Below are 26254 nucleotides of genomic sequence, written 5' to 3'. Positions count from 1 at the left end.
TTATACCAAAAGTATGTGGGTGGAATTTCTTGTCATCAGATCATTTTTAAGCTTATTTATTGTTAATGTGGTTAATTACAAAATTTGCTAATGTAAAAATCTCTGACATAGCACAGGGTTGAGTCAGTGGTCACCTAAGTGAGGAGTGAAAGGCTCTCTCTTGGGTGAGGGACAGGAGGCTCTCTGCCCTGGAAGTCATGGCTCTGCACCCCCTCCCAGGACCCCTCCCAGGGCCTTCCCATGTTAGATGTTGGTGCCCATGTTATTGCCGGTCCAGACCATACACTTTGAGGATAAGAGATCCACCATTTAACACTTTATTTATCACTTTTGACAACAATGTTAACAACAGCGAACACATGAGGAGCATTGTGCAGACAGACATTAGCTGTTTCACTAAAGGTTTGCAGGCCAGGCCTTGACAGCACCCCCATAGGTGACCCCGAGCCTCGCACTCCGAGGGAGGGGGAGCAGGGTCCTCCCAACCCCACGGATGTTCCTGCTGAATGCCATTTAGACTTTCTGAGGCAGAACACCCATGACATTGACGTTACTGTACCCATCACTCTGATAAAGTGATACACTCAGTACTCCCTAACAATAAGATGGTGTAAAAATATATTGCATGTATATATAAATTTTATTTCCCTTTCCTGAAAAAACTTAGTACAAACTAGTAGTATATGATCACTTTCAAGTTTATTTTGAGTTGTGCAGGTTTCCTTTGTTTGGCTTGGTTTGGTTTTTCAAAAGTCTAAAGGAAGAGAGAGAGTTAACTACAGCATCTCCAAGCACAGTGACGACTGCCTGGCATGCCATCACCCGGCCATGCTCTCCACGTGCCCACAGACAAAGGCCAGGCCCCTGGACCACCAGATTCCATAGAGTGTTCAGTGGTAAATCAGTGGAAGGAAACTACTCAGGGTAATCATTTCACAGTACAGCTAAACTGTCACCCTGTACTGTATTGGACAGGTGACAACGGTGCCCCCATAGGGTGTGTGCTGCCGGACAGGGAGTAGCCAGCTTGTGTATAAATACCCAGGAGGGAATGAGCACAAGTGGGTCCTCAAGGGCTCGCCTGTCAAGGGCCAGATGGTGAATATTTTAGGTTTCATGGGTCATGGCATCCGTGTCAACTCCCCAAGTGCCAATGTTGCTGCAAAAGCAGCCACAGACAGTATATAAGCATGCGGGCGTGGCCTGTGCCGTTAAAACTATTCACAGAAATAGGCGATTGTACTGGCCCAGGGGGTGGTGAGCCTCTGCCTGCTGCCATAGTCTCTGTCTACTCAGACGGTCAGATGGCCACTGGCCTGCCCGGAGCTCTCAGCCACTGGGACACAGCGGCGAGGAGCACAGACAGGCAGCGAGCCATGCCAGTGGAAGGCCTCCGCGGACCTTTCCCCGACGGGTCAGCATCTGCTATAATTTTCATCTGTCTCAAAACTCAAGCCCGAGAATATTAAAGGTGTAAAAATACTCCAGTATAAATATATATCTTACTATAATATTTTAAAATTATGTAATTTGAACTTCAGTTTTGGTAAAGCTAACTCTATTCCTGACTACTGCCCAGTTGTGTTAAATAGAAATAAATAAGTATTCCGGTATAATCAGTGTTCTCAAACGCACTCTTCCTGTTCTCTGCTGATGTTCAGACACCGTCGCACTGGCCTCCCCTCGGAACGCATCCCGTCTCCCGGGTGTCCTCCCCTCGGAACTCGGCCTGTCTCCTGGGTGCCTGCTGTGCAGTTTCTTTTGTTCACAGATAGATATTTAATTTCTAAGTGACCATGGTTAGAAGCTGACTGGCATTGCATAAGAACGTGCAGCACGGACACACACTGCCTACGTATTCACAATACTCAGAACCCGGTGGAGGGACATGCATGTGTGTCGGTTTTGTGCAGTGAAGTTGGAGTTGAGAAGCTACACACAGACGCAATGATGCACTCACCAGGCGATTAAAGGGGCAGAACGGTGAATACTGAGTCCGCATGACTTAGCCCTTCTTCCTCCTTCTCTGACAGAGAGGGGTAGGTGGGTTTTCAAAGCTCTACTTTGACTGGAGAACAATGTGTCCTGGCTTGTGTGTGAGCCTGACGCAGCCTGGGGACGGGCAGGGGACGCAGGGCAACCGCAGTGCCTGTGTGGCCAGTGGGACCGCGGAGCTGTGGACAGACTCCCGGCCCGGGCGTGTGGGGAGTCGGGCCCAGGGTGTGGGGCTCTCCCCTGAGCTTGGGTGGGTGGGGATGGGGTGGGCCACCGACGGGAGCAGCTGTGTGCACTTGATTTCATTCAGAAAACCCAAAAAGAAGCTGCTGCTATCAGGGTGAGCAGAGCATTCTGACATTTTCCTCAGAAGTGGGCCAAGGGTTTCCTGTCAAGTAGCTCCCCTCCACCAGCCTGAGGGGGTGGGGTGGGTGCTCCGCGGCCAAGGCTGCCACAGGGGGCTGTGGGGGTCCAGTTCTGAGGCAGCACCGTGGGAGAAAGCACGGGCTGCCACGGGGTCGGAGGACAGACGCACGTTGTTCCTTTTGCTCAGACCCCATTTCCCAGGGTGCTCCGGCAGCTGGCCCTCCTCGGAGGCTGGAACCTTCATGTGGAGCTGTTCTTGCCTGAAGACAATGCTCTGAGACAGGAGACCTGTCCTGGTGCCGGCACCTCTCTCCGGGGTCCAGCAGGCAAGGAAGGGCTGAGAAGGGCCTGCACCCATGGCAGGCCCAGGTGACATCTGCCTCTGTGGGCCGTGGCGTGGGCAGCCTTTGCCAGCATGCATGTGGCCGAGGTCCTGCCGATTCCAGTGTCTGTGACGAGGGGAACGGGGCTGCCCAGGGGCAGGAGAAAAGCAGCCTGACCAGGAGCCCACAGCATGCTCCCATGGCAGTGCCGCCAGGCATGGGGGGAAATATGGCCACAGAAGAAAACCTCGCCAGCGCTGGAACACGAGGGCTGTGGTTTGTGATCAGCTTATTGTCAAGAAACACTGCACGTTCAGTTGTCTTCAGGTTACTCTTGCCTTGGGGTTTCCCCTAAAGGTCCAGCCTGGGGGAGGAGGGAGGCACAGGGTGGGGACTGGCATCCTGCCTGCCTTTGCCCAGCCCCTGGTCCTGTTTCCTCACTGCAGAGTAGCCTTGCTGGCAGCTTAGGATCCCCAAGTTAGAAACTTTCGAGACAATGGTGAGATTAGCCCTAGAAGTGGCCCTCGGAGCCTGCGCTCCATCCCCTGGGTTCCGATGCCACACGCTGTGAGCTCCCAGGACCTCCGAATGAAGCTGTCCACAGAGGCGGACGGGGATGGGAGGGGAGGCCGGTGTGCGAGGGGTCTGGTGGAGACACAGCTGGAGATGCTGGCCCTGAGCCTTCCCCAGCCCCGGCGGTGACCAGCCCGTGTGCCGTGGCGGTGCTGGTCCCTGCTTCAGCCGCCCGTGCTGGGCCAGGCCGTGACCAGGAAGAAGTGCAGAGCAGACACTGGCTGCGGAAGCATCTTCTGAGACTGCCGTGGGCTTTTCCCAGGACCGGCTCCAGGACCACATAGCCAGAAGGTGACGCACCAGGCTGTGGCTGCATGTATGCAAATGGAGTGTTGCCTTGTGGCCACTGTGAAAGTGCCCACCAACTCCAGCATATGTGTGGGCTTTGGGGGAGGCCCTCCCTGGCCTGGTCTTGTTGTGCAGTTTCCTGCACTCCCAGGTCGGGAGGGTTCAGAGAGGCAAGAATTAACTGCAGAGGCTGGAGCCGCAGAGATTTGTGCTGCACTGTGAGCAAAGGGAGTAGCCACGGCGACTGCTGCCTCGAGGCCCTGATTTCAGAACAGGGACGGGCAGAAGATGCCCCATCACACACCTGTCTGTGGGGGAGCCTCAGGGCCAACAGGGCCAACAGGGAGAGAGAGTCACAGACACAGGATATTCTGATTCTTCCCTGATCCGCTCTGGGAATAAACACACAGTCACTGCTTCTTCTGATTTCTTCTTTTCTTTAAAAAGCAAAATGAAATGACCTGTCCTTAGTGTCCATTTTAAAAACTTCTAACTTCACACTTCAGATCACTTTCCTTTGGTCTCCTGTGGAGCATTCTTTCACGGGCTCACCTTCCTTCGCACACCAGCCTTCGCTCACATGACCGTCCTCGGCACAGACCTGGTTGGTGGGCCTGTGTGTGTAAGCATGTGTGTGTGAGTGGATGTGGGGGGGCATGAGCATGTGTAAGCGTGTGTCCATGAGTGGGTGAGTGTGTGTGTGTGTAAGCATGCACCTATGTGTCGCACATCTGAACGGAGCCCTCAGAGACGTCCCTGTGTCCTGTTCGAGGTTCACGTCATCTCCCTGGTGCTGCTGGTTAGTGCATTAGTGCATGTTGCCCTCATGGTTCCTGGGCAGGTCTGCTGGTCAGGAGGTCAGCATCACCTCTGGCAGGGTCTGTCCCACCTGCTCCTTCAAAACACCCCTTTCACCTGCAAACCAGGTGGCCTGTGTGGTCTGGATCCAGGAAACACTTTGGAAATGACCATCCATTGACTTCCCAACGTGGGATGAGGCAGGTGCATTAGAGGAAGGTCAGTGAGTTCAGCGGCTGCACCTGGGGTAGGAGAGGAGCGTGCCGGGGCTCCAGGCAGGAGGAGGCCTGGGAGTCACCCACAGCCCCTCCACCCCAGCGTCTGAGTTCTGCCCCAGTGGGCCCAGGAATGTAAAGAAGTGTGAGGTGATATGGGGCCAGCAAAGGAGGAAGGCCCTGTCCCCGGGGGACTGGCTACTTGCCCCCCTGCACCTTCTGGTCGTAGGTGCCCGCGTGCTTGTAGCCTGGCACGTAGCCCGACTCGTCCACCAGGTCCACGCGGCCGGCCTTGCCCTTGCCCCTGCCTGATGGGTCGAAGCGCTCCTTGTGGGAGCCTGTGAACTTGGTGGTGTCCGTGAGCCGTGACACAGTGGGCGAGGAGATGGCTTTCTGCAGGAGAGCAGGGAGAGAGGTTAACTGCCGTCACACCGCAGGAGAAAGAATGGGTATGTCAGGGAGCCAGAGAAGGGAACCAAAGGGGCTAGGCCGACCACAAGGGGTGCTAATGCTCCTGGAATCCACTCTCAACTTAGCCCGGGGAGGTGGCCTGGGCCTGCCCACACTGGAGATTAAGGCTCTCACCCCATCTTTAGGCCACTGCCATCTGTCCCCACAACCCCATGGACCCATTTCCCAAGGGACCCACCCCGTGGCCCCGCTCACCGTCACTCCTGAGATGATGGGGGCCTTGCCCTCGATGAGCCTGTGCACCTCTCGCACGGCCTCCTCGCTGCTCTTGTCCTTGAATCTCTTCTTGGAGAGCTCCTCCAGCGCCTCCTTGAACTGCTCGAACGTGATGGTCCGACAGGACTTGCCCCTGCAGGGAGAGGGGACTTGGGCACCGGACCCAGGACCCAGTGACCTTGGGGAACCCTAACCCTGCCTGGGCATCCACTGACATCGGGGGACCCACACCAGAAAGTGAGTCTAACATTAAAACACAGAACATGCCCTTCCCCCTGCAGTGTTTACCCCCAACAGTCAGTCGCCATTGGCAACAGCAGCAAATATAAATTGTCTTGGAAAAAAGCTTAAAGGAAGCACATCCTTTATGAACAACTGGACATTAAAACAGAGCCGTTGTCTGGTTCTAAATGGGGCATGTGTGTGGCCTCCACTTGGGAGGACTTTCAAAGAAAAGTTAGGGTGAAAAGCCCGTCAGATCCGAACCACAGGGAAGAGGCCTTGGTCCTGGCTGGCAGGCAGTCTTGGGTCATGGTTACCACCCAGGGACAAGAGGGGGGCACTCCCAGGATACCTGGCAAGGTGTGCCCAGGGCCCGAACATCAGGCCCACCACCCAGCACCCTGCTGCCCCCTGCCCAGGGGCCACACAGCCTGACCAGTGCCAGTCCAGATGAGCAGCACAGTGAGCCCCAGGGCTGGGCAGGGGCTGCGTGCAACCCTTCATCCAGACGCACCGGTGACAGCACAGAGTTTCCCATGGGAGGTCAGTCCAACGCTCTAAACTGGCTTTTCACCTTTTATCATTTTAACTAAAAAAGCATTTTTGCCATTTTGACTAGATCTTCCCCAGTTCAAAATGGCAAACATGTTTTTCCACAAAAGAGCAAAGGCTATTCAACGGAGCAAGGATCACCTTTCACCAACTGGACATCCGCGTAAAATAACGAGCTTCGATCTGTGCCTCTCACCATATACCAAGGCTAACTCAACGTGGGTCAGTCTAAACTTATTATAAACCTAGAACTATAGAACTTCTGGAACAACAACTAAGAAAATACTTATGACCTTGGTTAGACAGAGATGTCTTAGAAATGAGACCAGAAAACAGTCCATCCAAAAAAAAGGATGAATTTTATAACTATTTTATAACTATTCAAAAGACACTGTAATGCAAAGACAAGCCACAGACTGGGAGAAATACTCGCATAACATGTCTGATAAAGGACTGTATTGGAAATATATGAAGAACTCTGAAAACGCAACAAGAAGAAGAAATCCAGTGTAAACAATTGGACAAAATATTTGAATCAGACACTTCACCAAGACTGGTGGGTGGCAAACAAGCACATGGAGAGACCACGTCATCAGTTCCAGGGGAGACGCCGTACACCCACAGGGGGCCCCAGTGACTAGAGGACTGTGGCGACATCCCCAGTGCTGGGGAGATGCGGGGCTCTGGGGTCCGTCCGACGCAGCCGGTGGGGACACAGCGTAGCAGCCACTGTGGAAGGCTGTCTGGCAGTTTCTTAAAGGTCACACCTATGGCATGACCCCAAGACCCACTCCTGAGTTCTCACTCAAGAGCAATGAAGACAAGCTCATGCATTATTGCCTCCCTACTCACAGTTCTGCTCATAGTCACCAAGACCCAGAAACAGCCCCTGCCCTTCAGCAACGGATGGACAAGCATGCCCCCAGCAAGCACAGGGGTTCCCTCCCACGTTCGTTACACATGTGTCTGAAGACCAGGCCATGCTGATTGACAGGCCCATGGGCAGGAGACTGCTGATGGGAGGTTGCAGCCCAACCTCACCCTCAGGGAGACCATTCAGGCAGGAGGGATGGGCCCTCAGGCACATTCAAAGCCATCTGATCCGAGGGCGTTTGCATGGACAAGGACCACAGGGCAGGGGCTGGGTAACGTGCTGGATTGGGGATTCCTTAGACCCACAGTGTTTGGTGGTGGGTTCTGCGCCTCAAAGCTCTCAGACAGCATCCACAAGTGCACGAAGTCTGTGGGCATGGAGGGCATTCCAGGGAAGCTGCCCTCAGCCTGGGGTGCCTGGAATGGTGTAAACACAGACTCTTGTCTTACTCCTGACCCTGCTGGTGGGTAACCTCTGGGGCCGGAGGGGGCCTGTTTGTCCTGGGCTGTCACAGGCACTCCTGTCTCCTATTCACGGCCTGCCCAGGCTGGCATGTGGACACCAGGCCTGACGGCTGGCCCGGTGGCCAGCCGCTAGAGTGCACAGCCCTCTCTGGGCACTGCGGCACCAGGCGCCACCAGGGTGAGTCACTCCGGCCAGGGTGGGGGGTGGCCCACAGGGACTCCCGTCAAAGGATGCATTCAGATTGGGCTGACACACTGACTTGGCCGCTCCACCTGGCCGGGCCAGGTGTCCCCCAGGATCCCTCTGTGGCCGGTGGGTGGGTCTTGGAGCCCTCCCCAGGGGACCCGGTGCCCTACTGCTGAGAGAGTCCCCAGGGAGTTCTACAGTGACAATGCCAGGCGCTTCCCCGGGGACGGGATCACATCACGCTGCAGTCCAAACAGAGCGAGCCTGTCCCCAAGTGCACACAGCGGTGTCCCCACAGCCCTCCAACCCCACAGCCCTGCTCAGAGGCTGTTGTTCTGCTGGAAAGCCAGACGCGAGGCCCCTGCGTCCCCTGGGCCTCCAGGCCCAACTCAGGGCAAGCTGGGAGGGGCTAGGCGGGCTGCTCCTGAAGGCCACCCAGGGACACTCGAGCCAGTTCAGCCCTCCCAGGACAGACCCAGGCTTGTGTGCCTCCAGGGCCAACACCCAGGATGCGCCCAGGATGGAGCACCCACCATGACCCCCGTGCCCTCCTTGCCAGCACCGAGTATCAGAGCGAACTGCACTCTCCCAGGCCCCTCTCTGAGGGGCAGTGTCCAGCCTACTGGGCCATTGGGGGCGGTGGGGTGGGAGAGCCGGAGAAAGTGCTGGTTCTCCCAGGCTCCCCTGACTAGCAGCAGCTGGGACCTGGCGGCCTGTCCAGAGAGCAGCCAGGATGCCACTGTGGGCAGGAAGTGGGGTGCCGAGGGGGAGATCTAAGGCACTGATGAAGGTCAGAGAGCTGGGAGCCTTGGTAGCATTCCCATCATCCCCTGGGCCAGCGAGATGTGGGGGCACCTGGAGGAGCTGTCTGGGGGGGACGCACCCCTTGGGGAGCCCTGCCTGGAGGATTGCTTGCTATGCTCGGGGAGGGCTCTCCTGGCAGACACTCGCCCTCACCCCTGCCCAGGGCCACTCCTTCCACTGACCACCCTGCCTGCCTGGGCCCCAGCAGGTGCAGAGCCAAGTGCAGACCCAGCTGATAGCCACTCAAATCGTAGGTCTGGTTGCAGATGGCCCCGACCTGCCTGAAGGGACAGCTGTGACCTCCCCCCCCCCCCCCCCCCCCCCACCACATTCAGTTACTTCCCCTAAGGAGGAGAAAACACCCTCAGGGTTCTTCCTAACCCTAACTTCGTTGTTTGCCTGGTCCAAGCCTGAGGTGCCTGAGGTGGCTTGGACTTACCCTGGGAGGGGCTGGGCCCAGAGGCCTGGTGGACGCCTTGCACTGCTGCCAGTGGTCACCAGAGGGCCCTACAGAGAAGCACTCCCACCACCGCCACCCTGACACTGGGAGACCCCAACACGAAGCTGAAAGCACAGGGGGGAGGGGAGACTGGGTGCACCAACCTCAATGCCCCAACTGCACCCCAGCCTGGAGGGAGGGGTAGGGGCTGCCCTTCCTCCCAGAGTGTGGCCATATCAGCTCTCGGTGACACCCCACCCCACACTCGAGCCTTGCTGGGGCTCCTACTATGGGCTCAGCCTGCTCTGGTCTCTGGACACCACTGGATGGCATCTAGGCCCCAGGCCTGTGTTTCTATGCTGAGCCTCTGGGGTGCACACCCATGGCCCAGGAGCCCCTGCTTCAGACAATTTCCGTGTGTCCTGGCTTTGACTGTAGCGTGTGTGGCAAGAATGGGGCAGCTTTCCAAGTCTTCAGTGACAGGGAGCCCCACCCACCTGCTTCCTTCTAACCTGAGACCCAGATGCCAGACACAGGGGCTGAGCTGTCTCCCTGCACCAGTGTCACGAGAAACAGGTTGTTTTCTCTGCATGCACACAGCACCCACCAGACAGGCATGTGCATGGGTCAGGAGAGGCTGCAGCAGAGACCCCGCCCTCCTCTGCCCCCTTGGTCTGTCCTCTCCACCTGCAGGGTGGGAACCGCATGCCTGACCCCACACATGCAGACAGGACGGAAGGGGATGGTGCCGTCCATGGCCCCCCAAATGGGACTGTCAGGGTGACCCTCCTGCTTGTGCATACGAGGTCCTGACTAATTAATCTTTCAGACTGACCATCATCTGTCCTTTGGGGCGTGGAGAATGTTGGAGTCTTTGTCTAGGTAACAATAGTCTTCCATCTAGACCTGGTATAGAGCTGCAAGAAATTTGTTTAAAATTTAACACATAGTAACATCAAAACAAACAGGCACTGCCATGGCGACAGGACCTAAACAAAGGCTGCAGATACCCTGGCTGGCGTCACCGCCCAGAGCCCTGGCAACCACCCCCAAACAGAAGAGCTGCTCTTCTCTACCAAGTCAGCAACTTTGAGGTCTCAGCACGTCCTGCAGGATCCTGTGACCCTACCCAGGGCACTGTCCACCTCTCCCACCCAGGGACAAGGGCGTGAGTCCCTCCTACTGTAACCTGTGGTATCCAGCAAGCCACCCAGGCAGGGGGTTCCCTGATCCCTTCTGGGGGCCCCTGTAGCCACCACAAACTGGTCTTCACTGTGTAGTGGCCACAACCCCTCACCGGGCCAGGCCACAGTTACCCGTTCTCCCATTCCATGTCCCCCAAAGTGACCTGAGGCAGGGACACCAGGGGGCCACGAATAGTCCTGGGCTCTGCAATGGGAGGCCCACCATGCCCAGGAGCTGAGGTCTATGCCTCAACCCTGAGTCCAAGCAGCTGACATCCTGCCTCCCAGGATCGGCATGGGGAGCAGATGGAGTCCTTCCTGGTGCCCACTCACTCCTTGAAGCCAGTGCCCCCCATGTGGGTAATCGGGTGCACATGCCTCCTGCACACAGGGTTTCTGGGCTTGTCCAGGGCAGCTGTCTTCTGAACGAGCCACCACCACACTTGCCACCTCTCCCCCTGCAAGGATATGGGCAGCCTGAGTTCTACCTGTGTGCACCTGCATGTATTGTGCATGTGTGTGTGTGCGCGCGCGCACACACACGTGCACTGTGAGCTCATGTGCACAGGCAGGTCTGTGTACACATATGTGAGCTCCTGTGTGCACATGTGTGTACATGCCTGCATGCAATAGCTTAAAGGAAATTTACTGCAGAAGGAATTAAGAGGGAGGAAAGAAGAATTGTCCCCACCTGCCCCAACACTTTGCATGTCTAGGCCAGTGCCAAGGGTGTGGGAACCTGTGGCACTCCTTGGTGGGGTGACCTGTCCCTGGACACAACACTCATTTCACCTGCTCCAGCCCTTCCGTAACATCTGCCCACAGACACAGCTCTCGGGGTTCCTTTGCTCCTGGGTCTGTCCCTCTTTCTCTCCTGGACACACTGGGTTTACAAAGACCAATGCTAAAGGCCTGGACAACCTACCCAGGAATTGGACAGAGGGCCCATGTGGGCCTCATCCCAGGCCCTGCCACAGCTCCTCCTCCTCACCTGGCCCAGCTCCTGCTCCACCTCACAAGTTCCCACTTTCTCTTCCCCTCCACACCTGTGCCCTCCTCCTCTTCCTCACCTGCATCCCACCTCCTTACCGGCAACCACCCCTTCCTTCAATTCCTGGCCGTACACCCTTCTCTAACCCTACGCCTTGAGAAGGCACAGGCTCACAGGAAATGGAGCATCCACCAGGATCCCATACCCTGTGCTATTGTGTTGTTGGGGCTCTGGCCCGACTGTAGTAAATCTGCAATGTTCCTCCACCTGTTCAGGTGAGACTGAGAGGCCGAGTCCCTCTACCTGGCGAATGCCAGTCTCCTATGCTGGTGGTGACTAGGTCCTGATGGCTGGCCCTCAGGGACCACTTGTGGGGCCACCTCTACCCTGCCCCAGCCAGTCCACCCCGTGCAACCTCCCACTTGGTGGGAATGAGCCAACCCCAGGAGGGCTGGCCCGTGGCTCCATGGTGACTGGCCCGTCCGCCTGGCATGGTTGTCTGGATGGTATGTCAGGCTGGGGAGTTGGGGAGACCTCACCATGATGGAGATACACCAAACATTTCCACAAGCAAAGTGGGGACATGAAGTCATAGGCTGTGGGGGTGCAAAGAAAAACTCTTTTTCACTGCCTCTGTGCTCAGAGGAGGATGGAGGGAGGGAGGAGCCAGGCCATCAGCAGGGAGGGCGCGGGGGCATCTGAGATGAAAGATGGCAAGGTCACACCAACATATAACTAAAGGATCACACCAGCCTCGATGGACACAGGCCAAAAATAAACTGAAATAAAGCCATTTTCTGGCAACAAGTATGACCTGGATAGAGAGGGCTGGACGCTTGATGGCCTTGGGGGTGCTGTTCATTTCCCCACGTGTGCTCATGGGTGCGGAGGGCAGGAGAATATTTTCATGCTCCAGAGGTGTCTGGTGGAAAGGGGAGCAGGTGTGTGTAACCTTTCCTGGATATGCTCCCAATGTCCAGCAGAAAGGATGTGTGCAGGAGCACATGTACATGCACACACACACGTGTCTTCACAGATGCACAGGAACATACACCTGCATGCACACAGATGTATGTGCATACGAGGAAGCACACGAGCACACTGCTCACAGTCACTGGGCCACAGCTGAAGACTCAGGTGCTAACTGCTCTGTCACCCACACTCTTCTTCACATGCCATCATTCCCAAAGGAAAGGGGAGCCCCACAGAGGGGCCACGGGCAGGGGCAGGCGAGATGCAGGTCAGACCTGGGGGACAGGCTTCAGAGCGGCACCTCTCAGGCTCAGCCCACAGTGGGCCAGGAGCTCTGCCACTGAGACCCCTCCAAGCTCCTGAGGGCAGGGCAGTGCCCCCCTCCCCCGGTCCCAGCTAACCCCAAGGCAGCCTGCCCTGGTTCCAATCCCTGGGCATCTGATTCTGGGAAGGGAAGGATCTTGAAGCATCACACTTCCTCACAGCCTGTTAAGATACCAAATCCACCAGCAGACCCCGGATTGCCGCCTGGCTGACCACAGGCCTTCGGGAAGCTGGCTCTGTGGTGAGAGAGCCCAGCTCACTTACTTGATTTTGCTGAATACGATGTCCACGTCGGTGACAGTCACGTTCTTCCCGTCGATCACCTGGCAGTCCTTGCACAGTTTCGACCAGTTCTTGCCATGCATCTCCTTCCCGGTGGCTCTGGTGTCCCCATGCACCGCGAACCGCCGGAAGGCCTCCTCCAGAGCACTGAGCTCCTGGGCCGAGGCGGCCGCCCCCTCGTTGGCACCTTCTGACTCCAGTGACAGCCTCTTAGCTGCTTTGTCCTTTGCAGAGTCCGCTGGGGATTTGGGGGGTGTCTTGTTGGCAGCCTTGGTGGGCTTGGCCTTGCTGTCGGCCATGTTTCTGGTGGAGAAAGGAGAGAAGAAAGAGATTATTCTGTTTCTTCGAGGCCGCTGCCCAAGGCTCCTCCAGCTCACTCACAGGACAGGAGGCTGGCAGGCACCCGGGATGTAGCAGGGCCCCTGGGGCCCCTTGGAGCCGAGCCCTGGGCATGAGGGGGCAGAACCCCCGCCCAGGGGCCACAGCAGGATGGTGAGCACTTGTCCTGCTGCTGGACACACGACACTGCCCCGCAAGCACCAGCACCCTGCCAGCCATTGCTGGGTTAAGGACCCCAAATAGTCAAAGCCATCCGCAATTGGCAGGGCCATGGGTAGTGCACCCAGCTCAGATACCTGGGGCTCAGGGCCCCTTCCTTGTCACTCCCCATCACGGTCTCCTTCCTGGGCCACACCTGCTGGGTGACCCCAGAAAGACATCCTTCCTGGGGTCCATAGAGTGATGCCATCCTTGGGGAGGGGGTATCCAGAATCGGCTGCTACCCTCACCTCAGGGCTGAGCCTGCTGCCCCCCTGCGAGTGGGAGAGGGACACCCCAGGGCGTCAGCCAGGCATGGGGTGGGGGGGGGGGGGGACTGCATGCACTGGGGGAAAGCCACCACGGAGGGTCCTGTGTGGGGAGATGGGGAGTCTGCACTGACCTTCCCGTGAGGCTCTGCCTCTGTGAGGTGCCAGATCCCCAAAGCTAGGCTGGGTCCCCAGGGGCTAAGATAGGAGCCTGTGCTGCCTCTAGTGGGTTTCATGAGCACAGGATGCAATGCAGTCATGCAGCCTCCCACTGCATCAGGCCACGGCCAGGGCAAGACCCCAAGATGCCCAGCCACATGTAAGATCCCCATGGGTCCCTGAGGAGTGGCTCATCTCTGTCTGCCTCCCTGAGAAAGGTCACTGCTGGGGCTCAATGAGAGGACAGAACTCGGGACCCACTGGCGCACAACACACAATCCGGGGGCAGTCTGTGCAAGCTTGCTCACAGCTCTGCCATTCACTGAACATCCCCGTCAATCTATCTTCTCAACACCCTTTAGGACAGAGGAAGATGGGCGACTGGGCATTGTGGGGGGTCCTGGTGGCCCTGCTGAACTCAAGATCCTACAGATTCCCAACAGGAAGAAGTCAAATGCCCTCCACCATTGGGCTGGATGTTCTCAGGGGCCTCAGGGGCTGTGGTCCCACTCTGTCCCCCATCCTCTGTGATGGCGCAAAAAGTGCACCTGCTGCTGAGAGAGATCCTGGACCCCCGGTGATGGAGCACCGCCTGTTCTGGATGTGAGTGAGAGCTGGACAGCACTTCTGGCTTCCCACAGGGCTCAGGGGCGGGGCAGGAGCGCTATCCCTCCAAGGAATCCAGTGCCAAGGTGAGGAGTCAGGTGGCGGCAGAAATTGCTGACATTATTTCTCTGTCTGAAACAGGAGCTTCTTGAGGGGTCGGCTGAGCATCTCTTCAGCACTCGGTGCCCAGGAAGGAAACGTGGCTCAGCAGTTACTAGAAGCATGAGTTGACTTGTGGGAATGTGCACGTGCGTTCAACTTGGTCAAAGAGGAAGAAACCTCCTGTGAGGCTTCCAGCTCAGTGCATGGTCCAGGAAGCACCGTATCATGAGAAGAAAGCACCCCTGCGTGCATTGGGGATTGCTGGCTCTGGTGTTGGAACTGTCGGCATTCTTGTGCTTTTCTGCATTTTGCAGCTTTCTTAGCAGCACTATTTTATAGCCAAGAACCTGGATGGGGGAAGCCAGGGCTCCTCCCCAAAGCCCCCCCGCCCCCACACACACACCCCGCTCAGTGTCTAGGGCTGAGCCAGCCCTCCAGGGAACCAACACCAAGAGGCGGGACGGGGCACCCCACCAATGACAAGAACAAAACGAATCCCTGTGAAGTGCTCTGAGCACATGCTGAACAGATACATTGATCCTGGAACGCAGAGTGGGCTCTCTGAGAGCCTCAGCCCCCAGGGATCCCACGGATAAAGGACACCAGGGGCGGCCGGGAGGGGGTGAACACCAACCTGCTCAGGCACCGCACATCCCTCGGCCCAACTCGTGCTGGGCATGGGGCTTTAACGAGTCCATGAAAAAGTGAGAGGGATGGAATAAGATGTGAAAAAGTTCTGCTGTCGTAGCTTTACTTTCCAGCTGGATACGGGCAATAAAGAGGTAAACAAACATAAATGGTATGACATCAGGTAGTCAGAGGTGCACCGAGGAGAATGAAGGCAGGTAAGAAGGCAATGGTGAGTGTGATTTTAGACGAATGGGAGGGGGAGCCTGAGTGGAGGCTGGTCCGCAGGAAGGCGCCGGCATGTGGCTGCTATGCACGAAGCGTCTGCCACGGATGCTGCCCTGAATCCCACCGGACAGTTGAGGTTGCGCCCATACTGAAGACCCCACCTGGTCTCCACCTGCCACCCTGGGCAGCAGAAGAAAGGGGCCCATGCTTTAAAGGTGCTGAAGAAAAGCCCTTTCAGATCATGGCCCCTGGGGTGAGGGGCCGGACGGCTGCGCACAGATGAGCTGGGGGCTCTGTCACACTTGTCAAGCAGGCTGTTGGTGGCAGTCAGTGCGGCGAGAATCCATGGCTAACCCTGAGGAGGGCGCAGGAGGCCTGCCCAGAGTGGGCAGGCAGCACTGGGAGGGGCACCTGGGGGGAGAGTTTGGGAAGAGCAGACAGATGGGGTCAAGGAGCCAGGAAAGTCCAGGAAATGAACAGGAGCCTCTAACCTCAGGCCTGGAGGCGGCAGGCCCAGGGCCTTTCTCACCAGGTGGCGGGCAGCTTCAACCTGCCATGCTTCCTTCTGGAGCTGTGGCTGCAGGCGGTGTGCCTCTGCCTTCACTGCCATTTTAGGGCTGTGTCTGTGTGTGTTGATGGGTTGTCACTTAGGATCAGCTCAGAGACGTTTGAAGTGACGGTAGACAGAAGGGCCCTGGAGCAATGACCCAAGTGGGAGGTGGGTGGAGCAGGGCACCTCCCCCCCCTGCCACACCCTCGCTGCCCCTGCTGCCCTCACCCTTGCCAACCATTCAGTCTGTGACCTTGAAGCTGCAGAGGTAACTCGGCCACAAGACCCAGAACACAGCTCTCTGTTCTGGGTTTCTGCTTTGTTTTACTATGAAAATGCATGATCATAGTAAAATATTTTAAAAATTACTTTAATAAAAATAACAGAAGGAGTTAGCCCCTATGTGTGGTGGGGGAAGATCTCCAAGACTATTGTTTGTTGTGTGGAGACGCAGGGCATGGGAGAGCAGAAATCACGCACCCCACTCTGGGAAAGCCAACCATGGGGACTAGAGAGAGAAGCATTGGAGTTGCTAGAAAGACTGAGGGAGGCTGGGGTGGAGGGAAGGGGTCACATCCTTCTGTTTGAATCGCCCCAGTAAATCCATGTGCTAGTTCCACACTAATCTACACTAATAAAAGAGAAAGATGCAAATTGACCGTACCTTCGCGACACCCACCAGCCAATCAGGAGTGTATATGCAAATTAACACAACAAAGATGGTGGGTTAATTTGCATATGCAGGCACTGAGCAGGAGTTCTGCACCACCCCAGCTGCTCTGGGTCTCAGGCAGCGTGAGAAGGCGGAAAGGCGGCTCCAGAGCGAAGGCGGTGCTGGCAGCTAGGGGAAGGAAGGCCCGCATGAATCTTCGTGCATGGGGCCTCTAGTGTAATAATAATAAATTTAATTTAAAAAGAAACCGAGGGCTCCAGCAGAGGTCTACTGGGATACAGGGGTGTCCAGAGAGCCCTTCTGTACCAGTGATGACAGCCTGCATGCAGGGGCCTCCCTCCAAGGGCCAGCCTCCAGCACCCCACCTACCTGGCTCCTCTTCTCCCTCCCCCCTTCCCATGGAGGCTGTGGTTCCCCTCTGCTTTTTTGCGCCCACGGTTTCTGGGGAGTGAGGTGAGTCTGAACCCAGGGTGGCCTTCCATGCCCATTCCCACCTGTGCTATCCACTTTCCACATAATGAAAACTAAAGTCACTTAGAGGAAGAGGCTGCCAGGAAGTCAAAATGCCAACCCACCGAATGAAGCATTCTCTGAGGTGTGGCCTGTATTCTCAGGTGGGTACTGTGTTTCCAGGTGTGTACTCTGCACCCCCAGGTGAGTATCCTGCATCTCCAGGTATGTGTCCTGTATGCCCAGATGTGTGCCCTGTATGCCCAGGTATGTGTCCTGTGTTGCCAGATGTGTGTCCTGCATTACCAGGGGAGCTGATCCCTCCCTGGCCAATATTCCCCTTACAGGCACAAGGCAGTGTAGGTAGAAGTGGAGACTGATCAGGTATCACTCCGACTGGCCACAGACATGGCAGTCTGGATGCCCAGCAGGCTCTGTTCCTGTTTCTTCAATGTAAGGATTTTCCAACAGCTCAGGAAAGCCCCAGTGAGTCAAGGTCTGATTTATTTCATGGTCCATGGCCTCTGGCTCCAGGTGAAAACCCAGTCTCTCTCCTGGGCCTCTCTCATCTGCTTCCCTGGAAAGACCTCCAACTCTTAGGGATGTTGTGTGTGCTTGGGGGGTGGAAAGGGAGGAGGAGGAATGCACAGAGGAGCAGGGAGGCAGACAGGAGGTGGGACCTACTTTCCCAGCCAAGAGCTGGGCTCCCTTGGGACCCCTCTCCTGCTGGCCTCAGGGGTCCCTGGGCAGGAGAATGAGAGCTGTGTCTCTCCCCAACCCTGGGCCTTTGACCAAGCAGCCCCCACAGGATCCCTCCTGGCAGGGACCACACCAGTAAGCCCCTCAGCAGCTCTGGGCTCTGATGGTGTCAAACACGATGGCAAGGGACAGGGAGAAGAGTAGGTGGGAGGCAGGTAAGGTGTGGGGAGCCAGTACGTCCAGTTCTGGGGGAGCCATTAGCCTTCCCCGGGTCCTGCTTGAGGCGGGGCAGGCGATATCCTAGAGGGATCAAGAGGGAACTGATACACTGGGTGTGGGGCAGACTGTGTTACCAGATTTGCATTTTTAAAGGAGGCTTAGAGAGGGCAGGGCAGTCAAAAGGTAGAATTACAGACCGGAGCAGCATGAGATACAGGGGCAGGCGCTGGGTACCCAGAAGGCAACCACCTGGGGAAATAGTCAAACAGAAGCTCCTGGCCTGGTGACCCATCTGAACCTGGGAACACCTGCCCCTGAGTGTCCACCAAGCTCCAGGGGCTGCCTCACCACTGGGTGGGCTGTCTCTCATATATCACATGGTCTCCCTGGCCCCCCACCCCCTCACAGGGTATAGATGCTCCAAAGACAAGGTCCCAATTTCCAGAATAAACTAGGCCCCATTTCAGAATGACTCTTCCTGAACATGCTTGAGACTTGACAGCCTGAGGCAAAAACCTATAGAAAAGGTGACACAGGACACACCCACAACAGGTGATAGTCACAGTTGCCACATAACATTAGCACACAGTACCCCAAACAGGAGTAATGAAAATCTGTGTTAGTGACATGCCTGCCAAAGGACCCAGTGTTTGTGAGCAGGACCAGGTGTGCCTGTGAGCAGGGCCAGGTATGTTTGTGAGCAAGGCCAGGTGTGTCTGTGTCAGAAGCTAAGACCAACAAGTAGTTAGCATAATTATGCAAGAAGTCCACTGGAAGGCTAATGGACTTTGATATTCAGCAAGGGCTGAAAATCAGCATAATATTGCCCTGTTTTGGCCAAATGGCTGAAGGCAATCCCCTAACCCAGTGGTCGGCAAACCGCGGCTCGGCAAACCATGGCTCGCGAGCCACATGCGGCTCTTTGGCCCCTTGAGTGTGGCTCTTCCACAAAATACTGGCTCTTCCACAAAATACCGACTTCTGCACATGGGCCACGAAGTTTCAATCACACTGTATGTTCATGCCCGCACGTGGTACTTTGTGGAAGAGCCACACTCAAGGGGCCAAAATGCCGCATGTGGCTTGTGAGCCGCAGTTTGCCGACCATGGCCCTAACCTGATATTGTTTACCAAACTTTACCATTGATATGCCTGTTTGCTTTGCTAAAGGGCAAATGTGTATTCTAGTAAATAAAAGCAAAGGGGACTGAGAAGTCAGAGAGCCTCTCAGCTACAGAGTAAAGTCTCCACCTGGCTCCCCATGCCTTCTAAATTTATATTTCTTGTCTAGTGTAACCGTTTGTGTGTAGCCCCTTCTCCAGACCTTGAACCCTAGCTGCAAATGAATGAATAGTTCACATGTCTGTGTGCAAGGTCAGCTTTGTCTGTGAGCAGGGCCAGGTGTGTCTGTGAGCAGGGCCAGGTGTGTCTGAGAGCAGGGCCAGGTGTGTCTGTGTGCAGGGCCAGGTGTATCTGAGAGCAGGGCCAGGTGTGTCTGTGTGCAGGGTCAGGTGTATCTGAGAGCAGGGCCAGGTGTGCCTGTGTGCAGGGCCAGGTGTGTCTGTGTGCAGGGCCAGGTATGTCTGTGAGCAGGGCCAGGTGTGTCCGTGTGCAGGGCCAGGTGTGTCTGAGAGCAGGGCCAGGTGTGTCTGAGAGCAGGGTCAGGTGTGTCTGTGAGCAGGGCCAGGTATGTCTGAGAGCAGGGCCAGGTGTGTCTGTGAGCAGGGTCAGGTGTGGTTTTAAATGGTGGCAGCAACAGCAGCTCTGTGCTCTCCTGGTTCCCCTTCCTGGACAGAACATGTTTGTGCCCTGAATGTAAAGATAGGTGAGAATCATCTCCACTCTCGTGCTTCCCAAGCACATGCCCAGCAACTCATTCCTGATGCCCCATGAGCTCCCTTGTCCTGTCCCCAATCTACACCTTCAGCTGCTGGCAGTTCCTACAATCTGACCTGGCCAGTGGAGCTGACCATCTTGCCTTATAACCAGGTGCCTTCTGGCTCCCAAGGCCCCTCACAGCCTGTAGCTCCCTCCTACCTCCCCTCCATCCTCGGGTGCCACTGTCTGTGGCATGCTGGGCATTACCAAGCCAACTGACACACTATCCTCCCCAAGTAGGAGCTGGGTGCACCCAAATGGCTGACCCTTACTGGAGTGAGGGCTTGGGCAAGCTGCATGAACACTGGGTGAGCAACCAGAGAGCGTGCGGAGTGGGGAAGGGGCAGGCCAGCAGCATGCATGGGGCTGGGGACTGGCGCCTGCCGTAGGGTTCCCAGAGTTCACACAGGACCATCACACCACCTCAAGCTCCCATGGCCCTACCTGGGGACTGACGTGTGAGACCCTCTTGATGGCCCTTTTGCCCAGGGAGCCTCTGCCTCACAGACAGCCTCCCTGGGGCCGCCTCTGGGAAATGCTGGGCCTGACCAGCCTCTCCTCCCCAGGAGCAGCATCCTGTGCCCGAGGCCTGCTCTGGGCCCTGCTCTCAGACTCTCAAGGGGGAGCCTACAGAGAGAGCCCTCTGGCCCCAGCCCTGCCCAGGAGCATGTCCACAGCAGCAGCCACTGTCCTCAGGCTCTATTCTGCCCGACTCAGCCAAACTGCTGGAAACTCAGTCCCACCCTTGAGAGGGACAAAACCCCGCCCCCACCACTAATCTTCCTGAGCTCGGAGCACATGGTGGAATGAAGACACCTGTGCACTAAGAACCCACTCTGCGAAGAAACGTCCTGCAGCTAGGGCCACCTGATTCCACCATGAACACAAGAGAAACGTTCTCTGCCAAATCACCAGGTGTAGGTGTCTAACTCTGGTGAGACATCACACAATCCTAACTCCGGAACCTTCTGGTGTAACCAGAGTTATGCAGAAATCCCACTGGAGAAGTCCCCTTTTCAAGAGAACAGGACCCTTGTGATTCAGACGCCTGTGGGCCTGGATGGGAAGCCGCACCTGCTGAGCTCCTGGCGAGGCAGCCGGCCTCCGAGGAGGCTGCCTTCCTGGCAGTGGCTCTGCTGTCTATATGCAGGCTCTCGGCTTGGGTTCTTGACATTAACCTCTTCCTCTAACGGCACAGCGCCAACCGCCTCGGGTGGGCTGAGTTTCCTGGGATGCACATGTTGCAAGCTTGATTGGGAAATGAGTGGACGGGCCCCACCCACTGTGCTCTGCGGGAATGGGGTGTGTCTCTGAGGCTGGTGACAGATGCCGCCACAAGCCCTGCAGGTAGGAAAGGGCTCCCAGGAGAGTGGGCATCAAAAGGAAGCCGCCCAAGCTCCCTGAGCTCCTGCCTGGGCGTCACTGGTCCTCCACCCCATGGACTTCTGAGGGGTGGGTGTGGTGCCACCCAAATCCTCCGAATATTTTTATGGGTTTTCTTTCTTTCTTTCTTTCTTTCTTTCTTTCTTTCTTTCTTTCTTTCTTTCTTTCTTTCTTTCTTTCTTTCTTCTTTCTTCTCTTTCTTCTTTCTTTCTTTCTTTCTTTCTTTCTTTCTTTCTTTCTTTCTCTCTCTCTCTTCCTTCCTTCCTTCCTTTCCCTTCCTTCCTTCCTCCCTCCCTCCCTCCCTTCCTTCCTTCCTTCCTTCCTTCCTTTTCCTTCCTTCCTTCCTTCCTTCCTTCCTTCCTTCCTTCCTTTCCCTTCCTTCCTTCTTTCCTTCCTTCCTTCCTTCCTTCCTTCCTTCCTTCCTTCTTTCCTTCCTTTTTTTGTTAATCCTCACCTGAGGATATTTTCCCATTGATTTTTAGGGAGAGTGTTAGAGAGAGGGAAAGGGAGAGATAAACATCGATGTGAGAGAAACACATATATTGGTTGCCTCCTTCACAAGCCCCGACCAGGGCCTGGGCCAGGGAGGAGCCTGCAACCAAAGTACGTGCCCTTGATTGGAAATGAGCCTTTGACCCTTTGATCTGCAGGTTGACCCTCTATCCACTGAGCCAAACAGGTTAGGGCTGAATCTCTACACCCACTGGGGGTCTGAGGTACCTCTCACCACCAGGACTAGGAATCAGAGCCCTTGGATCGTCACTGGGACCACTGCTGGGATCCCCACGGCCCAGGGTCTGTGTGAGAAGCCCCACAGGCCCTGGAAATGCAAGCATTCCTGAGGGTCTGATAAACTGACCCCCGCGAAGACCTCGATGGAGGGCCTGACACTTGCAGGGTTGACCGGCAGCCAGGGAGCAGCTCTGGTGATGGAGCTGAGCTGAGGGCACCTATGGGGAGGTTGTTGGCGCAGGAAGAGCCTTGCCACATGCCGCTGGACTCTCAAAGGCAACCAGGGAGCTCCAAACAAAGTGTGCGGAAGGAGAAAGAGAAAAAGTAGAGAGAGCCTGTGCCTCTCTCTCCTCAGAGACCTCCACAACAGGTGATCCTGGGACCCAGGTGCCAAGGACCCAGGAAGGCCCTCCCAGGAGTGCTTCATGGGCACCATTAGGGCCTGGTCCCAGGACACTGATCTGGAGGGAGGGGGTGTTGGGGGGATAATGGCAAGAGCCCCCAGGTAAATGCCAAGCACAACTACCCCAGAGGCACTAAGGGAGGCTGAGGCCTGGCCAGCAGGTCTAGGGAGGTCTGCTGCTCACGGAGGCAATCCGCCAGGTTCCCACAGGCCTTGACCTCCTGGGTATTCAGATATGTGTGTGTGAGGCCCTCAGCAAAGGCAAGGTCAGGATGGGACAGTAAGTTCAAAAGGCCATAGGGACCTGAAGCCGGAGGCAGCTGGTGTCTGTTCACCTCCCCCTTCTCACTTCCATCCCACCAGAGGCTCAGGCCCCCAGTGTCCAGGTCTAGGAGTGTCAGTGCTGCCCCATGGACAGGGCACCCCCTCCAATAAACAGCCCAGGGGAACAAAGGCCATCAGAATCCTGTGGACCTGCCCAGGGCCAGCCCAGCCCTGCCCCCACCATCTTCAGCTCTTTATTTGAGTCCATTTGAGTACAACACGGCCCTTTGGCAATTGTTCACATTGCTAATCATAACATGGCCACCCACCCCGCGGTGCCCCGGACACTCGATGTCAATGGCCACTCGTCTCACCCGAGGGCCGTCCCAGGCAGCGGGAGCCTCCAAGAGCTACACAAAGCCGCCTTTCTGAGTCCACAGGCGCCCGACAAGTGCACGGGGATGGTCTCAGAGCCCCAGCTCAGTGTGGAGAGCAGCCCCGCAACCCAGCTCCCTGCCCTTCACAGTCCTGGTGTTGAGCAGCCCGACAGGCTGGGCTGGCTGAACTGTGGCTGTGTGAGTGGGATGCAGCTCATGTCCTGTCATGTAGCCTCAGGCTGCTGCCCAGAAGGCCCAAGGGTCCAAGAAGCGTGAGAACGAAATCACACCCTTGTTGTTCCCTGTTCACAGGTCAAAGGTAATTTCTCCTGGACACAAGAGAAGAAAGAGCAGAGGAGGCAAGCTTCCCCAAAGGGCCTGGGCAGGACAGGGCTGGGCGGAATGGGGCAGCCCCAGGACAGGCTGTGAGCTCTCCAAAAGAAGGCTCATGGGCCAGGAAAACCAAGGAAGGTGGAGTTGTCCTCCCCTACGGCTCAGAAGAATTGGTGTCCGCAGCAGAAGCTTCTCCAGCACCATGGGGTTGGTGGTTTCAGGCGGGCCCACCTCCCAGGAGCCACACTTTGCTGCAGCCCCCAGAGCCACCCTGGTATCCGTCAGCAAGTTTCCTGTGAAACCCAAGCACACAGCTGGCCAGCAGTAGCCAAGGGGATCACTGGGGACAGGGAGCTAAGAAAATGAGGGTCTCACAGGTTAGGGAGAGCCCTCCAGGGCGATGTAGCCACCCCACTCTGAGAGGGGCCCCTCAGGGCCCAGGACCGCAGAGCAGCTGGAAGGAAGGCCCCCCAGAACCAACAGGAACAGAAAAGCAAAGAGCTTGCTGCTGCCTGCCCAACTCAGGGACCCAAGAAGTCCTTAGAGTGGCCCCCAAACCAGCATGGGTACCGGGCTCCAAGATGCCTGCCCAGTGCCCCATGAATTAAATTCCATTCCTGTCACGAGACGTTCTGCCAACAGAGCACCCAGCAGGAGCCATGCCATGAAATGGAGGAGAAAGAAGACCCGGGAGCACAGGTACACGTAGGGCAGACGGGATGGAGAACTGGCAGATACTTCACGTCAATAAACAGGCATCCACCACGCGGGGTGACACTCACCCTCTCGCCAGAAGTGCCCTGAGGGTTAGATGAGGACACGCATAGAAAATTCTAGTCACAGATCCCTTCCTCAGTCAATCAGTACAAGCCCCCAGCCCCACAAGGGACCAGCGGGGATAGAGGGGTGTCTCGTCCTACAGCCAACCTGGGGTCAGGAGGGCTCCCTATGCAGGGGGCTAGTATACTGGTGGCCCCGCATTAGGTGTGTCCTGTCCTCACCCTAGAACCTGAAAATGAGATCTTGTTTGGGAAAAGGTTCTTTGCAGATGTGATTAAGCCAAAGGCACTGAGATGAGCTCGGCCTGGGTCATCCGGGCAGCCCCGAGTCCAGTGAGAGTGTCCTTATGAAACAGAAGAGGAGAGACACGGACACATGAGGGAGGCCACACAACGACAGAGGATGAGACTGGAGTGCCAGGTGCTGGAAGAGGTGGGAAGGACCCTCCCTTAGAGGTTCCGGAGGGAGTATGCCCTGGGACACCTGGATCCCAGGAGGTGATCGAGGGCTACCGGACGAATGAAGAGTCGCTGAAGAAGTGTGTGGAGGACTACATCGTCAGGGTCCAGAAGGAAGGCCAGCGGTACCAGGCACTAAAGGCCCACGCGGAGGAGAAGTGTGTGAAAGGCCCAGAGAAGGCAATGCTGTCGGGCATGGCACAGAGAACCCAGGGGCAAGACCCAGCAGAAGGTCCCCATGCAGTGGATTCCAGAGGCCCTTGGAGGTCACTCCGAGCCAGGATGAGCTCTAAGTAGGGGACTGCCAAAGGACACCTGTCCTCTAAGATACCCACTCTGGCTTCAGGTCGGAGGTATTTGGGCAGAAAATAAAGGTGGGTACACATTCAGGGCGAGGAAAAATACTGGTGAAGCACATGAGACCGGGACAGGAAACGTTTAAAATCGGGGCAAAGATAAACATGTGCACCTGTGGCTGGCCCCTGCCAGGTGGGGCCCTTCCTGAGGGATGAGCTGGGGCCAGACTCGCTCCCCAGGGCTTCTCCTGCTTTGGAGCTGCCCCAGGCCAAACCAACAAGGACGGCAGGCAACTGAGGGCAGGTCAGAAAGAACTGGGGTTCGCTCAGGCCAGCGCAGGGACAACAGGAATGCGCCCAGAAAGGACAGAGGACCTGCAGGAAAGGGCTGCTGACCAGGTCTGCCAGGTTCTCAGTGTGTCAGTACCTTTAAGCCTCAAAGATCTCCTGCCCCCAAAAGCAGCCAATGTGGGAAGAGACTGACAGAGCACTGTAGTCAGAAAGGAAGAATGGAGGACTGAGCAGGGCCCACCTGAGGGGGAGACGCTGAGGAACCTGGCACAGCTGTGAAGTGCAGCATCCCTTAAAGAGAAGTGTGAGTGGGCGTGCCCCCTGCAAACACCGTCTTCACCTGGCCAGGCACTGTTCAGCCCAGACAGCACATGGGCCACGGTGAAGGGGTTTTCAGCCAGGCCACCCCTCAGAGTCAGCTGGGAACTTTGAAAATATGAATGCTGCACTCCTACTTCCTGAGATGGAGCCAGGCCTTCCAGCCACAGGGCAGCGAGGAAGAGTGGACAATGAGAAAACCCTTCTTCCTCAATACACCCATGTGCTAACAGGAGACAGAAAAGTAAGCAGCCAGGACCCAGGAAGAGGGAACCCTGGACAGGCCAGGCGTGCACTCTGCCGTTTCTCTGTGGGCACTGGCTGGTGCTGGAGAGCTGAGCACACTATTCACAGCTGTTCCTGGAGGGACGTGCCGGGTGAGCTGGCAGGAGACCGAACCAGCTCAGCTTCTCAACCCACAACTTGGATTCAGGAGACTCTGGATTGCTAGTGCCTTGACATGCCAACAGGACACATATAAAAACTCTCTAGAGAAAGAGATTGCCATCGAGACCATAGAATATTTCTATGAACATATTTTGATTACAATATCTAGTACACAGTAAAAGAAATAATAACCAGGCATATGAGGGGGGAAAGTGCAGAAAAAAGGCAATAGGAACCATTTAGAGGTTCCAATTATTGGCACTTGATCAGACACTGGGGTTGAAGTAACTATGCATGCCATGTGCAAAGATGGAAAATTCCAGCAAAAACTGGGAGCTATAGAAATGTAGATAGCAACTTTGAAAGAGAATATGTTAGAAATTCTAGCACTAAAAAACACAATAACTAAAATTGAGAACTCGGTGGATATGTTTAACAACAGAGCAGATTCAACACAGCATTAATGAGAACTCATGAATTGGAAATACTCAAGAGAAAACACCAGATGTGATGTAAACGTGTGTGTGTGTGTGTGTGTGTGTGTGTGTGTGTACAGACATGTATATAAGGACAAAAACAACAGAAATAAGCACAAAATTAATAAATTAGAAAATAAATATACACTACAGAGGTCCAACAATATAAAAAGGTTATGCCTTAAAAGAAAACTCCAGCCATGGCTGTCTTTGTCAGCA

General features: G+C 56.0%; 1 protein-coding gene across 3 annotated transcripts in view; it reads right to left on the bottom strand.

The window, feature by feature from the left end:
• Nucleotides 1-286: 286 nt before the first annotated feature.
• The window catches only part of TPPP (tubulin polymerization promoting protein), a 37065-nt gene continuing 11097 nt past the window's right edge, over nt 287-26254 (bottom strand). For 2 of the 3 annotated variants that reach the window (XM_070411993.1, XM_070411992.1), the window contains exons 2-4: nt 12523-12843; nt 5225-5378; nt 287-4951 (exon numbers count right to left, since the gene is read on the bottom strand). In XM_070411993.1, coding sequence (XP_070268094.1) covers nt 4757-4951; nt 5225-5378; nt 12523-12839 — 666 coding nt within the window. In that variant the 5' untranslated portion in view covers nt 12840-12843 and the 3' untranslated portion in view covers nt 287-4756. Of the gene's footprint in view, nt 4952-5224; nt 5379-12522; nt 12844-14053; nt 14309-26254 lie in introns of those variants that run through there. The other variant, XM_070411994.1, reaches the window with a different exon arrangement.

The sequence above is a fragment of the Myotis yumanensis genome, unplaced genomic scaffold (assembly GCF_028538775.1).
Source record: "Myotis yumanensis isolate MYYU_CA2020_CCGP unplaced genomic scaffold, mMyoYum1.0.hap1 SCAF_4, whole genome shotgun sequence".
NCBI lineage: Eukaryota > Metazoa > Chordata > Mammalia > Chiroptera > Vespertilionidae > Myotis > Myotis yumanensis.
This window is presented reverse-complemented; position numbering and strand designations above follow the sequence as displayed.